General features: G+C 34.2%; 1 protein-coding gene across 1 annotated transcript; it reads left to right on the top strand.

The window, feature by feature from the left end:
* The first annotated feature begins 4,687 nt into the window (after positions 1-4,687).
* On the top strand, positions 4,688-16,407 carry il13ra1 (interleukin 13 receptor, alpha 1). Its single transcript, XM_048185721.1, has 10 exons — positions 4,688-4,995; positions 5,234-5,364; positions 10,208-10,370; positions 11,148-11,247; positions 11,352-11,530; positions 12,733-12,866; positions 13,070-13,208; positions 14,582-14,681; positions 14,836-14,929; positions 15,247-16,407. Exons 1-10 carry the CDS (start codon positions 4,917-4,919, stop codon positions 15,355-15,357), a joined length of 1,230 nt encoding a protein of 409 aa, XP_048041678.1. The 5' UTR covers positions 4,688-4,916; the 3' UTR covers positions 15,358-16,407.
* The last annotated feature ends 161 nt before the right edge of the window (positions 16,408-16,568 follow it).

Genomic DNA, 16,568 nt, shown 5'->3' with positions numbered 1-16,568 from the left:
TTCAAAGCAATATTTTGAGTTGATCCAACATAATGTTTTAAGTAAGGTGAAGACTTTTTTTTGCCGCAATAAAAACACATTTCTAAGTAACATGAACTTAATAATTGTCAACATGAATGCAACTATTTAAGTTGAGCCAACATAATGTTTTAAGTAAGGTGAAGATGCTTTTTGGACCCAATAAAACACATTTCCGCATTTTTACCAAGCACCGCTTGTCACCATGATGGTAAATCTCCAAAAACCCATATTAACAGAAACTCTTCTAAATTAGCATAACAACACACTAATTACTGCTAAATCTCCCTTACCATTAATCTTGTGCAAAAAACATTATATAACACTTAATTTTAGCATTTACTCTCCCTTTCAAGTGCCATGGGCAAAGAATGATGGGAAATATAAATCCCAGCCCAGTTTCACTTAACTTAAGTTCGTCTAAATTAAAAGAAGTGTTCATACAACTCAAAATATTGAAACACGTTTATACGTCATCAGATTGTATTTTACATTAACAGAACTTAAGTACATTTTTGATTAACTGAAAATGTTAAACTATGACAAGTCATAATAGTATATCAAATCAATAGGCATAATTTGTGTGTCATCCAAGCTCAATAAAATAAAAATTACAAGTAAAAGGCATTTCAGAAATTGATTTTTTATTTCACAACAATATATATATTTAAGTAATGACTAAAGGTCCCCTGAATTAGTAGTTTTGAAGCTGTTGAGATAATTGAAAAACTTTTGCCCGGCAATTATTCTCGAATGTCAATGTATGTTCTCAAATGTCAGGGTGGCACAACTGAAATATTTTATTATCAACTGACAAGGGAATAACGTTAAGCCTGATACTGTAATGCAACAGTCAGAGGACCCCAATAGATTTAGGTTTGTATCTCTAAAATACTGAAAAAACAGCTAATTTCAAGTATGGGTAGATAAATATTTACAAATATTTGGTTGTTCCACTTGACAAAAAAGTAAATAAATAAATAAATTAAACACTTGGAATGTTATGTAACAACTGAAACTTGTTTACACATTGTTCATGACTCAGAAATATGCATTTCATCAGTTTTGAAAATATTTTTAAAAAAAAACCTTTTTTGAAGCTTTATGTGCTGCTCAATGACCAATATAACAAAACCTGTTGGAAAAACATTACAATATGGGTCATTGATGAATAAGGTTTTTAAAGGAGTAAAAAAAATAATGGAGATATAATTAATTTTGAAGTTTTATTAAGTGTTAACAATGAGATTATATGTGTTTTTTTTAAATCAACACTGCTTTTGTCATTTTTTACAAGATGGACAAAATTTGTCACCAAAAAAGTCATTCGGTTTAACCAAAATTTCAGTTTTACTGAATGACGATATTTTCAAACAATGCTAACAGGCTGATATCTAGCTAGCTAGCTAGCAAAAGAGCAATCAAACATTTTATATTTAGTACAAGTTTTTAAAATATTACAACATTTTCCATGTTTTATAGCAGTTATACCGAATGATCTGATGTTTCGGGAAGTGTATGAGCGAGTGAAAACAAATTTTTCAAATAGTTAAAAGAGAGTTAGTTACTTTGCTTCACGACCATGTGGTCCTTTGCAGGTGTCTGAATGATGTCACATCCTGTCACATGATATTGAACGCATGACTTGATCCAAAACGGTCCCTTTACTCTGAATGACATCAATGAAATTAATTTTTTCCATACATTCTTTCTCATAACAAAACAACGACTTCTGCACATAATTTTAATACCATGTTGCACTATGTTGATATATGATGATCAAATCATGCCATAATAAAAAATATATGCATTTATTACATTTTAAGATATTTTAATCACAAATTAAATGGCTGTTTTGGCCTTTGGACGGTTAAACCGAATGACCTTTTGACACTTCAAAATCTTTAAAATACATTTATAGGTAGTAAAATGTAATTAAAACCTTTTGGATTCAATAAAACAGATCTAGTTGTACTACCTTACATACTTTGGATGTCATATCTTTGTTTTTTATTATTAAAAAACAAATTGACCTGTCACATCATTGACCCATAAATGTGTATTTTCGTTAGTGTATTTGTACATCTACAGCTAAAAGTGTTCTAAAATCATTAGAGAATACACTTGTAGTTTTGATGTTAGTATTTGCTTTTAACAAATGCATTACTATAAAAAAATGCAGAGCTTTTTTCGTAGCTAAGGTACGAGTGTGTTTACATCACTGTGTTAATTGTTTTGAGGGCAGTTACATTACTTTGGAGAAATGTGTCAAATCGATTGAGAAAAACTGTAACAATTTATTTTGGCGCCTGCTTTCTGAGAGGGACAGTGGAGGTGATTAATATCATACCAAAGACCATGACTTTGATCATACACTTAAATGTATACTGATACTCAAGTACTGATATAATCTGATGGCACAAAACTGGTTTTTGCAGCTTAAACAGTTAACTGTCATGACTAATACATCATGATGTAACTGTGTGTAAAACTATCTAAATCTGAAGACAAAATGACAGTCTTAAGTCTTGTGTTAATGATTTGTACAAAACAATTGCTTTACGCCTACAAATGTTGTGTACAGGCAGCTAAGAGAAACTACAGATGCTGATGAAAATGAGTTATTGTCGTGCTGAAAACGGTTATGTTTGTCAATGATTTTTAATGAATGTTTTGAGAATTAAAGTGTTAATAGTTACTTTTATGTTGTGGTTTAACCAAGGGCGTAGATTTGGTTTCAACATTGGGGGGGTTGAGCGTTGGTATGCTATCTGGTTTTTTTTTTTTAATTAAAAAAAAATCTGTTTTATGTGTAGCGTTATTGGATAATTTATTTCTTCTTTATCTATCTATCTATCTATCTATCTATCTATCTATCTATCTATCTATCTATCTATCTATCTATCTATCTATCTATCTATCATAACTTTATGGAATTTATCTATAACCATGCATCAAATTCTAACATAATGGAGTGATTAAAAAGAAAGAAATTATGTTAAATATTGAAACCGCCAGTAGGTGGCAGCGATTCGACGTTTTAATAAGTGAGCTACTTAAATCGTTCATTCAAGCCAGTTCGTTCAAAAGTCAGATTAATTAAGGAAGAAAACAAACACCGATGTGAATATTTTTGTCATTGATAAAACACTATTGAAAAATGAAGTAACAAAACAGATGGCTGTTTTGGTAACTGGTTACAGTTACACTGATAGTTGGCTAAATTGCAATGGATTAGCTAGCTAAAATATATGTGGAGTGTACCTAGCTATTACAATGTTTTCATACCTCCTTCTCAGTACATGCTTTATTCTTTTTAACATCCCTCTTTGAACAGAAGTTTAATATAGTCGGCTGGGCAACGGTTCTCTTCATTTTTTGGTGCTACCCGTGCTCTCCATTCAAACATTAGAGCTCCACTCGCGTTGTTTTGGTGAAAGTGCGACGCTCATTGGTTGGGCGTTACCAATCGGTTCAATGGAAGGGGAGTACTTTTTGGACTAATTTATTATGACAAACTCATATTCGATTAGAAACAAAATTATTGTTACAAAATAAACAAATTATACATATGTTAGTATAGATCTACTGTGATTTTCATGTTGAAATATTGGGGGGGTTGTAACTGATGGATTTGAATATTGGGGGGGTTACCTCCCCCCCATCCCCCCGCAAACTACGCCCCTGGGTTTAACTTCTCATCGATGCAGAGTTTCCAGTTTCAGAAATGTATAAATAATAATGGTTAGGCCTACTTTAAATTGTATTAACCAATTCATTCATTAACTCTATTTCGAGATAAATGTCTTCACGATTTTAAGCATTCCATCAGGATTCTTTCATTCTAACCGAAATGCATAGAAATTGCAATTACATGGTGCAATCTCAAGCTATTTTTTTATATGAATTTTAATATTTCTACAAATATTGAGCTTTCAGTAAGGTTATGGTAGCAGGGTTGACTGTTGAAGATATTTATTAAATGGTTTAAAGCTGGAGTACAGATTTTTTTTTTTTTTTTAATCAACAAAAAACAATAAGTTCATAAAAAATCAGTCATTCAGGACAGTCTCCTTGCCTTACCCTGAAAATCTTAAAATTATTTACATTTATTTATATTTACATGTATTTACATATATTTAGTGTGTGTGTGTGCGCGCACTTGTTTTTGTGATTTATGAGGACACAAATTTGTATAATGACATGGGTATTACACTGGTATTACGACATAAACATGAAATATGAGGACATTTCATGAGTCCTCATATATAAATAGCTTTAAAAACATTATAAACGATGTTTTATTAAAAATTTTACAGTTTGTAAAAACCATTATGTCTATGGAATGTCCTCACTAAGATAGCAAAACAAAACGTGTGTGTGTGTGTGTGTGTGTGTGTACGTGTGCAATTTACTCATCTTTATTTATTTTTCTATCTGTATCCTGTTGCACTGGAAGTTTCGTTTGCACCAAGGCAAATTCCTTGTATGTGTGTAAACATACGTGGCTATAAACATTCTGTAATTGTATCATTTCCTAATACTAGCTCGACTGGGACTGTATTCGCAATTTAACTCGGAAAAGTAGAAAAAAAATACACTAGGCTATATGCGACTGAAGTAGCTAGTGTACGTGATTCCTGGAAAAGTCCTGAAGCGAGTTGACTGACTCACACACTCCACCCACTTCAGTCTGACAGTCCAAGAAGCTCCAGTCACACTTCTGTTTCGAGCGCGAGGCTGACAGACGTAGCCTACTTTACTCTGGTTGAGTTATGCCAAGCACGGGTACGACCACTTGAGAGTAAAGTCAAAATATCGCGTTTAGCGTATGTCAACAAAGGGATTACGTGATTTCACTTTGAATTTTACACGGATTATCCGACAAAACCGTCGAAATGTGTCGATTTTGGGATTTAACCTTGATGATATGCTTCTCTGTCTCCGTCATGTTCGTTGGAGGTGATAACATATCAGGTAGGTTTAACGTTACTGTTGTTGTGTTGCGTGTTTGTTAGGAACGCTTTTCCCCTTAAGTTTCCTTATGACAGCGTTTGCGGGGCATCCTGTATAATTCCCGAAACAGTGACGTCAGAGACCTTCTCATGTCTGAACTTGCTCCCTTTAATTTGTTGTTGAACGCTGTTCTTATTTTATATTTTTCTCGTTTTTTCCCTCTTGGTCTTCTCTTGTTTCCCTCTTCTAAAATCCTTAGAACTCCCTCCTCCGAAGAATCTGACCTTTATATGGGAAACACCTTTTCGGCTTAGTTTGACATGGGAGAAGCCTGAGGATTTGGATCATAGCTGTAGAGTGAACTACACGGTACATGTGCACTATTCGCAGGTGAGTCACTCTCGATCCGTCGCTCACTCTCTCGGTGGATACAATTGCAATAGTAAGTCAACTCTTAAGAATGTAAAATTAGACATACTTTTCTTAAATTGGTTATTTGTTCAGATCTTATCCATTTCGAATTATCGTGATTATATTTTATTTTTTTGTAAAATATTATTTAAGCTATTTATTGTTGGAGAAAGTGGTAAGGTGTTTCAATTAACATGCAGTACCCACATGAAAAAATACTTTAGTAATTTAGAGTAAATACTATAAAAAGTTTTTGAACCATTGAACCAAAGTATTTACAACACTTTAATGAATTGTTTATATTACTATAGTTGTTATGTTACCACAGCAACTATAGAATTACCACAACAAATTAATTCGAGTATGGTTCAAAAACACTATAGTATTTACTATAAATTACTATAGTATTTTTTTTTTATGTGGGACAAAATATAAACCTGGGTTTTTTTAGTCGAAGCCTGACAACACAGGTTTGACGGAGTTTGCTATTCATTGGTCAAAAATGTTTTTAGGGTTATATTTATCTGGCTATAGCACTTAAGATGAAGATCTCAGGTGAATAAAATCTTATAGACTTTTTTATAGTATATATGATGCATTATATTTATATTTATCTATTATATTTAATGATGTTATGTAACATAAGTAACTGAGGCAGGACCATTTTGAATCATATTTTTTGCCTTTTAAATAGTCCTGCAGTTTTACAGATAAATATTTTTTAAAAAGTAGGCTACTTATATTCCATGTGAGCTCCCACGTAAAAGTATGCCATTAAACTATGCATACTTAAAATAAATGCTGTTTAATTTAATGTTTTTCATGTTGATTGATATCATATAATGGTGAAACAGTAATAAAGAAAATGCCTTTGTTGTCCCGCATTTCACTCAGTTTTATAAGCATACTTGAGTCAAAACACGGCGGATCTTAGTACGTGACCTTGACATGCTTATATGCAGGAAAGTATTTCTCTGTAAACATGCTATTAACCAAACCTGAGAAGCACTGAACAAACGCTGAACTAGAATTTAAGTCAATAAAACAAAATCAGGTCTGATCTAATCTAAACTCAAAGTCTACATTGAGTTTGTCATTTTCTCATATATTACATGTGTTAAGGCTTAGAGCGCTCTTCAAAGCCACACCTCCTTCAAAACACATGAATGCACAAGAAAGGCAGGCAGATTCTGCAAAGCAACATGAGACGAGAGACGGTGTTAAATGACCTCTTGTCTCAAAGCACATAACATTACGATAATACTGAACATAAACAACTTAAAGAGCTCTAGGTGTACCACCTGACTGCTGCAGATTCATTTTGGTATTGACAGTGTTTACATAAAAACGCATAAATACAGCTCCTGGTAGAACGTCACGGGATGCCTTCTTGGTTTCGACATGGCGTGAACGCAGCATAAGCTTGTTATTTTGGTTCAGGAGGAACTGCAAAAGGCGGCTGCTGTTTGTTTGTGGCACTCAGTGACTGTCTGTGTACAACTCTGCATAGCCTTACGAAACACGCTGATGACGTGTGATGTGCGGGTGTGCGGAGGTATGGAAATACATATGTTGACAGGCAGGTAGGACATCATATAATTCGGTTGGATGAGCATTTTTTGGTCCTGAGACTTTCACAGAGGACATGTTTTAATATTTACACCACTTGATTGCTATCAGGATATGAGTTTCAAGCAGTATAACAATAAGCGTTTATAAAACCCTGCCTTTCATTTTTCATTTATGAGCCCTGTAAAGCTGGCAGCTCTTTGTCCTTTGACTTAAAGCCCGTTCATTTCATGTATTCCCCATTGAGTGTTATGGTACAGGAAATGTAATGGACATAAAGACCTTTTTAATCTACTTAGTATAATAATTCTGCCAAGTACTATGATGTTCACACAAAGAAAATGTTAACTAATGGAAATTTGTACATGTTGGTACAAATTTCCATTACTTAAGCATCTTTTTGCCTACTTTGTAGTTGTACTGAGTACCAAATATATTAGTAACTTTTACTCTCTACATGACGACATTAGGGATGTGCAACGATTAATCGAGATTAATCGTTTGCAAAATAAAAGTCTGTGTTTACGTATTATATGTGTGTGTTCTGTGTATAATAATTATGTATATATAAATACAGACACACATGTATATATTTAAGAAAAAATTTAGATTTATATATAAAATATTTATATTTATATGTAATATAAAATATATATAAATATATATATTTAAGCATGCATATATTTCTTAAATTTATACATGCATGTGTGTGTATTTATTATACATAATTATTATACACAGAACACACACATATAATACGTAAACACAGACTTTTATTTTGCAAACGATTAATCGCGATTCATCCCTAGACTACATTTTTGAACAAGTAAATTTGCTTTTTACTCAAATACATTTGTGATGAGAAATTCAATTACATATTACATTTTGCATGGCACCTAACTTTTTCTGCAGCCATTGGTTTCTGCTATAAAGAAGCTATATCGCCATCTAAGGGCATTGAAGGTACTATATCTTGTGCGGTTTTTTTTTGTTTGTTTTTTTACTTTACGCAGTACTCTGGAGTCATTTTTGATGTAAGGTATCTGCTGTACTTTTACTCAAGTATGGTTTTCAGATACGTTTTACAGCTCTGCATACTTGAAATCAAACAAGCTTTTATGAGATGTGTTTTGACTTCTCTCCAGCACACATGAAACTAAAATATCTGTAACCATTTGAAATTAGAGGCAACCACTGAATTTAATCACGATACAAACAAAGATGATAGCATGAGCAGTTGTTTTTGAACTAGATTGTATAATTTCAAGATTTAAGGCAAAAACAGAATTGACTGACTTTAGATTTGTGAAATTATGCTACATAAGACACACCTGCAGCAGAAAGACTGAATATAAATGCAAATTTACTCTGACAGTAGGTGGCGCATATGGAATAGCAGCAGTTTCTTTGGGTATCGCTGTAGACAAAGCAGCACTGCGCTTATAAACAGGCATTAGACAGAGTTATAGTTTACCCAAAAATGGAAATTCTGTCATCATTAACTCACCATCAAATTGTTCCAAACCTGTATAATTTTCTTTCTTCAGCTGAACTATCTTCAGAAGAAGATATTTTGATTAATGTCGGTAAACAGGCCCAGGGCCCCCTTTGACTTCCATAATATGAGGAAAAAACACCGTGGAAGTCAATGGGTCTGTCTGCTTAACGACTTTTTTTAAAAACATCTTTTGTGTTCTTCAGAAGTCCCGAATAGAGATTGGCCTAAATAAAGCTAAAAAAAATAGAGCAAAAACCGGCCTGTTCTGATTTATAGCCAGTCGACCGGTGCATCTCTAGCCTGTGGCATTTTAGGGACTTTCAGAGTTAAACATCCTTCTGAAAAGTCACTTCCTTCTAGGAGAGCCAATCAGGTTAGCAAAGAGTACGACCAGTTGTACTGACACTGTAAAGCTTGACAAAGGCTTCATTTAATTAGAAAATTATTATTATGTTACTTTGACCATTAGATTAGACCAGCCTCCAAGTCTAAGACCCTCATTAACACACACATTATACACAATAACTTGGTTTGGTGAAGTGAGAAGAAGAGGAAAATTTTGGTGATTGTTTTTGTTTCTGTGTTTTATATGTATGTACGTATATGAGAAAAGGGAATAATGAAAGAGAATAAATGCAAATTAGTTTGTGTGGTTTGTCCACCTACATGATGCAATACCTTGGTTCTGCTCTTGTGTAGTTTTAGGTGGTCAGCCACTGCTTGTTCAAAATGAAACCAGTTGCTTTGCACTGGAATTTAATGAAAGCACAAAAGTTCCTGAAATATATTACACACATTTCAACCATCTGGCAACTCTTTACAATAAGGTTCATTAGTTAACATGAACTTATAATGAACTGCACTTCTACAGCATTTATTAGTCTTTGTTAATGGTAATTTCAACAATTACTAATACATTATTAAAATCAAGAGTTTCATTAACATTAGTTAATGCACTGTGAAGAAACATGAACAAACTATGAACAGCTGGATTTTTATTAACTAACAAAGATGAACAAATACAGTAATATATATATATTGCTCATGGTTAGTTTATGTTAGTTAAAGGTGCTACAGAGGATGTTTTGTTTTATACATTTTTGCAATATTACTTGAAACTGTCTTTACTGACTGATAAAAGACTATTTATTAGGTGCACTGAAAGGAATAATATTAATATACATCACCTGTGCACGAGGTAGGACCTTAAAAACATCAGCCAATTGGCCCTCTGGCTTGTCAATCACTGCCATTACGTTCCTTGTGAGAGACGTGCGCGGCAGGGGTAACAACTGCAGATTATGAGTTACCTGCGGTGAGTCCGACATAATGAATCCACTAACACGACACAGCGAATGCCGGTGTTAAACACTCGTGTTCCAATACTCGTGCACGAGTTTTGTGAGGCGTTCCCTCAAAACGAGCTGTGAAGGAGGGGGGTTGTTCTTACGCATGCACTCATTTCAAAAACTCACTAACAGTCTTTGGTTTCTCAGTCGACGAAAAGATCCTCTGTAGCACCTTTAATAGTTACCAAATTAACCTTATTGTAAAGTGTTATTGAGGAAATGTTTGTAAAAAAATGTTTTGTTTGGAAAGGAATAATAGGAGGGTGGGGGAGGCTTTCATGAGAAAGTGACTCATCTTTACTCAGTATGGAGTAATGCACAAACACAGCAACACAAAATGAACACAAGTACAAACATACTATATCTTACAGCAGTAATTAACACAAAAATCCTCTTTCACCAACAGGACTGTTCAGGAAAATACGATTCCAAGAGAGTCCAAACCCTGGGCTGTAAATTGGATGTCTCCAATGTGAATGGACTGTGCATCAGTGTCATAACAAACCCTGAAAACTGTGAAAAACGAGGCAATAGTCAACCGACGAACATTAGCATAGCTCCACCTTCAGGTACTCAACACTGTAGCCAACTATTTAATGTAAATTGTGTCCATTTTTTATAATTCTATACTGATCCAGTAGCAGCGAACTCAATTATAATCAAGAGCAGTATGTTATTAGTTTATTCAGTGGTTGAGGTAATTAAATTGGCTAATTGTTTTTATCTTACCTTACTGTATTTATGGTATCCTGTTTTTCCATGTATAGTATCTAATTGTGTTATGGTATTATTGGATACAGATTGCAGAATCCTTTGATTCATTTTACCAAAGAAGAAAGTCACAAGATGAAAAGTTATTATCAAGAGCTGCAGGTTAAATATTGAGTCCAATATAATTTTTAACTCTTCCATCCTATAATAAAAGCCTTTTTCGAAATCTGCATTACATTGTGACACTAAACAATCTGTGCTGAAATGCGATAAACAAATGCTTTAGATCACACTGAATCTCTGCTTTCTCCCTCTGCAGTAGTAGCTTGTATTTTTTTTTAAAGTGGCATTTGTCAAATATGCAGTTAAACAAGTCTTTAGATGTCTAATTAAATGCCAGACTTACTTCCATGATCACTGCACATTTTTGCAAATCAAGCCCTTCTGCAACTGGTCATAATGTCTAATACAATTCATAATCATTCCAAACTATGAATTTTTTTTTTTTTTGAATAATGGCATCAACCATTAAGATTCATCTCTTCCATAATCCACAGATGAATCTCATATTCCAGATGTTTCACTTTTGCAATCTAATCTCAAGCACTGATTTGAAATCTGCACATTTATTTCAGTGAGGCTGGTGAAAAACAGAAGCAATGAATATTCCCACAGCAAGATGAAATGCACTTGGATTCCTGTTGTTGATGTCCAAGACCTCAGTTTATATTACTGGTTTGTCATTTTCTGTTTGTCTCACCATTGCTTTGTATATTTCCCTTTTTATTTGTCATTTAAGTTCCTTGCATACATGAACTGGTTGTAAACTTGTGTTTCAGGCTACCTCGGGATGAATCAATAAAAAAATGTAAACCTGATGAGACGATGAAGACCAGAGGATGTATCATACATGATGAATCTCTCAAGGATGCGATGAACATATTCTATCTGTTCAACGGCACTTACAATGGTACTTCCGTAAGCAACACTTTCAAGGATAAACGTCCAGTAGATTACGGTAAACATGCACCTTTTCACTTTTCCTCAATTACAGTGTCATGAGAAACTGACTCCCCTACCAGAAATCAGGTCTCCTTTAGGACCCAGGCTGATCAAAATTTGTTATCGTGATGTCTTGACTAATTATAACCTATTTTACTATTGTATGAAGTTTATTACATTAAGTGCACAAACATCATGCTTGAAATATAAAATGAATGCTTATGTATTGCATAATAAAACAAACTGGAAACAGATATTGGAAGCAAAAAACACCTAATATAATATAATATAATATAATATAATATAATATAATATAATATAATATAATATAATATAATATAATATAATATAATATAGCGGGCTAATTGGGTAGATGTATGTTATGCTGTTACATAAGCTAACTAAAAAACAGAACGAGAAATGCTTAATTTCACAACCTATAGCTTCAGTAATATACTATGAACCATGTAATTTGAAAGACATTAATACTCATTATAACGCAATTTAAACTAAATAAATCATAACGTGATTTTACAGGAATTATAATCAGGCACTAAAAATACTACCTATTAAAAGCCCGTTGAATCATTAGGATCACTCTGGGTCCTAAAGGAGACCCGATTCCCTGGGGGTACTCCATTTCTCACCACAACTGCACATTATTCATTGTTTTCAACTGACGTCACACCCGTATAGGAACACCCACCTGGAGGTAGAGGTCTTCACGGGTCCACTTGGATGCAAAACCCCGAGGTCCGACTCGAGCGGGTTCGGGTCCAAAACTTAGACGAGTGCCACAGGTCGGGTTCAGTATTAGTGGCCTCGGGTCTCGGGTAATTTAAAATAAATGTGCTTTTTCTGAGTGGACCTGAGAAGACCCAAGTTTTTTTAAACTATGTCGAGCATTTAACAACGTTTTATTGTTTAAAACAATTCCATGACGGCATTATTATCTCATCTTATTATCTCCAGTCATGTGACTGAAATCTATGAATATCGAGAGTTGTCAGTTTCATAACAGCAAACTATTTTAAAACAAAAAGAAAAGTTGATCATGTTAATGTGTGGGCCTACATTGAGTAAAACCTTTAATAATACTGCAATAACTGTATTATCATTGTAAGTTTTTATAATGTAAGTTTCTTCTCTGTTTCCTTAAATAGACAGACACATACACTAACAAAAAGTCTCTTTTTCTTTTTTGGACTTATTTTGCAGTGAAACTAAACAAACCTCAACTTACAATCCATAAAGTTGGGCAAAAACTCCTTTTTCAAGCAAATGGATCAGATTTAGATGAGTTTTCAAAGAAATGCTACATGTACCACTATACAATCAGCAACTGCAATAAGGTAAATCGTGTCCTCTACATTATTATTATTTCATAGTACAGGATCAGGTCCTCTCCATTCTCACTAAAAGTCACAGTTCAAGCATGACCTCAGCAGAACTATTATTGCACCATGTAGTTGAGCACATAATGTCATATTAAACAAGATCAAAAAAAAAGTTTTTATTTTTTTGATCCTATATTTTTCTGTTGTTGTGTTTACAGAATGAAACTACACCGCTCATAAATAGTCAGCTCGAGGTGCAGTATGACCCAGCCTGCAAGTACAGAGCCAGAGTGCAGGTCATCTTCTCAAATAATTGCGGTGAAGGGAGTAGTGATCCGAGTGACGAGGTGGAATATGGTACGTCTGAACCTAGTAACCTGCATCATAATCAACTACGATAATCACTCACTATCACAAGTCATATTTCATCCTAAATTCTCATAGTATAAGGAAGCCTGCCTCAAGGGTGTCATGATTACCAGTGGGAGTGTCCTTGATAGCCACCAGAGAGCACTCCACCCAGGACTACTGCCTCACTATCATAGACTCAATTTCCCATAATTCACTGCCCAGACTTATCAGCCTTGATTACATTCGGCTGTTGTTCATTACCTTGTTAGTTTCTGCCTATATAAAACTGGTTCATTCAGTCACTCGTCGTTAGGTCTTGTAAGTCTGTTGTACTGCATTTCTGAGCCTTGTTCCCTGTTTCCTGAATCTTTGTTGTTTTTTCATGTTCCCTGGATTGCCTTGTTTTTGTCTTAGCCCTGGATGTTATCTTTGTTTAGACTGCTCACCTGTGTTTGACCTGTTTCCTGTATTTTGGAATATGATTGTGGATTACCCCTTAATATATACTGCGTTTGGATCCTCAACCATTCGAGTCCTGGAACAGTCGTTACAAAGGGAAAAACAATAAAAATGGCATTTTAAAATGTAGAAAATTTAAAGGGATAGTTCACCTAAAATGACCCTGGTGTTGTTCTAATACCGTAACACCCTTCTTTCTTTATCGGACCACAAAAGGAGAATTTTTAAAAAAAATGTCCCGCTCACGCTTGTCCATATAATGGCAGTGAATAGTGACCAGCATCAAGCTTTTTAAATTAAAAGAATGGTCCCATGGTCCCATGGTCCCACTTGGAATATACGACATGTGTCGCATGGGACGCATCTTTGTTTAAAAGCTTAATGCTTGTCATTATTCATTGCCATTATATGGATAAACGCAAGTAGGACATTTTTTAAACATTATTTTTTGTGGTCTGTAAAAGAAAGAACAGTAAACTACATTAGAACAACACCAAGGTAAGTAAATGATGACTCATTTTTCATTTTAGGGTGAATTATGCCAAGTTTCCAAGACAATTTTAACGTGACCTTTTTTAATCAAAAATACAATAAACATCTCAAAATATTATTACAATTTAAAATAACTTTGAATATGTAATATATTTCTGTGATGGCAACATTTCCAGTCTTCAGTCAAATGATACTTTTCATACATACTTTACAGTTTTGCTGATTTATATTTTTGTTGAAACCGTGATAAATTTTTATTCTGGATTCTTTGATGAATATAACATTCAGAATCATAGCATTTGTATAAAATAGAAATTCTTTAAAAAAAAAAAAATCGCACTGACTTTGAACCTTTGAACGGTAGCGTAATGTGCTTTCCTCTGGTCTTTGACAGATTAACTTGAATGTTTTTCTTTGTGCTCTTGTAGGAGAGGACAACGATCCGAAATTGCTTGCATTGCTGGCTGTCATTATAATCCCGCTCATAGTTTCCTTTTGCCTGGTAGTCTCTCTTGTGCTGCTCAGAAGGTGATGAATAATTTAGATATTCATTGTTCTGCTCTTTGATTTAAAAATGTCAATTATTAAGCAATATTATTGCATATTATCATGTTCTAAGAACTGAATGTATACATGATTACTGAGGCCTAGAATAAACTGAAACTTGCTTCTCTTATTTCAGACACAAAGACATCATATTCCCAAAAATCCCAGAGCCATCGCTTCTCTTTAAGGACATGCTCATCAACAACATCAGAACCCCAGAGGAACTCCAGGTAAATTGTGCAGCCAGTCAACATTCATCAGTTTAAAACCTCTTAAATTTACACATTTGCTTGTAAAAAACAACTTTATTTTAAAGTATATGCACGCATGTTTACTTGCAGTGCATTTGCTCAAGAAAGTACTGGGTAATATAAAGTAATTACATGGGTTAAGTTTAGGGGTAGGTTCAGGGTTAGCACCTAATTATTATCCAACTATCATTAGCACATTGTATGTTCATGTGGAACTGGGCTGTAAAATGAAATGCTACCAAAATATTATTATTATTATTATATTAATATTCTTGCTTTAATCTCTTCACCACCAGAGTCCTGCAGCTGGCAGACTGTATATTCCCCTTGAAGAAGTCGTAGAAAGCAGGATAAGTCTTGAACCTGACACACCGTTTGTACCAACGATGAAAAATGAGGTGAAATAAACATTTCTGATGACTGGAAATATCCAGTAAATCAGGATGGACTCAGGGTGCACTCAAAACTTACACTGTCTGGACAATGTCTACGCAATGAGGAGGACCAAACTCCCGTTGTCTGTTAATGAATAATGAATCCAGGCTCCACCTACATTTTTTTGAATGGACTTCGACTTCACTTATTACGCATTTTGCTATGCGTTGCCAGTAAATTGCTCTTCCTGAGACAACAGAGGCTTGTTTTCATTGAATGTATTGTGAAGATAAGAAAAGCAATCAATGGACTTTCCTATGGCAGGTTGGTTGGATCTGGTTATCTGGTACAGGGATTGGGCAACATCGGTCCTGGAGTGCTGCTGTCCTGCAGAGACAACCCTGATTAAAAAAAAAACTCACCTGCCTGTAGCCTTAGTAGAAATGGTCTTATTAGTGGCTTCAGCCTGAATAATCCTGACACATGCATTAGCTTGTTCAGATGTGTTTGATTAGGGTTGGAGCTGAACTCTGCAGGACAGCGGCACTCCAGGACCGACATTGCCGATCCCTGATGTGGTATATGGAGCTAGCGGTGTATCCAAAGGCCAGTGGACAACATAAGTATCAACACCCTGAATACAGCTTGATAGAAATACACTCCAAAAAGATTCATGGAATGTGGAATCTTTCTTTTGCACACCTTTTCAGAACTTTTACATGCTTGTCTTTATAGCCGCATTTATGGGCTCATGGGTGTTTTTGCACAGTTTACAATCTAAACATACTGCTACAAAAATATATATATATATATATATATATATATATATATATATATATAGCCTATATATACTGTATATATAAATGAAATTTGCTTTTCTATACACTGTGAATTGTTACATGTATTTTTAAAGTGTGGTTTACTGTATACCAGAAAGCAAATTGTTCTTGACTCTAATGTGTATATACTGTACATTGACAACTTTGGCTGGTGACTAAACAATAGGGAAATAATACAAAATAATGGATATAGAAAGTCACACAAACATTCAGATATTCAAATAAATACAAGTTAATATTTAAGCATTTTTATTTTATTTTATGTCTCATATCAAGGTTGAGTGAACATATTTCTGCTGCGGTATTTTGCTGTAATTATTGTTAGCATGGCTGGGTATCCTGTTTAGAGTTGGACACATCTTTACAACTCATTTAATTATTCGACAAAGTCAAATAAAAAAGTG

This window comes from Megalobrama amblycephala, linkage group LG3, assembly GCF_018812025.1.
Source record: "Megalobrama amblycephala isolate DHTTF-2021 linkage group LG3, ASM1881202v1, whole genome shotgun sequence".
NCBI classification, from domain to species: Eukaryota; Metazoa; Chordata; class Actinopteri; order Cypriniformes; family Xenocyprididae; genus Megalobrama; species Megalobrama amblycephala.
This window is presented reverse-complemented; position numbering and strand designations above follow the sequence as displayed.

Coding starts and splice junctions, on each gene's coding strand:
- il13ra1 (XM_048185721.1), top strand. CDS start 4,917: ATGTGTCGATTTTGGGATTTAACCTTGATGATATGCTTCTCTGTCTCC. Junction 4,996..5,233: donor TGGAGGTGATAACATATCAG/GTAGGTTTAACG, acceptor TAAAATCCTTAG/AACTCCCTCCTCCGAAGAAT. Junction 14,930..15,246: donor GAACCCCAGAGGAACTCCAG/GTAAATTGTGCA, acceptor CTTCACCACCAG/AGTCCTGCAGCTGGCAGACT.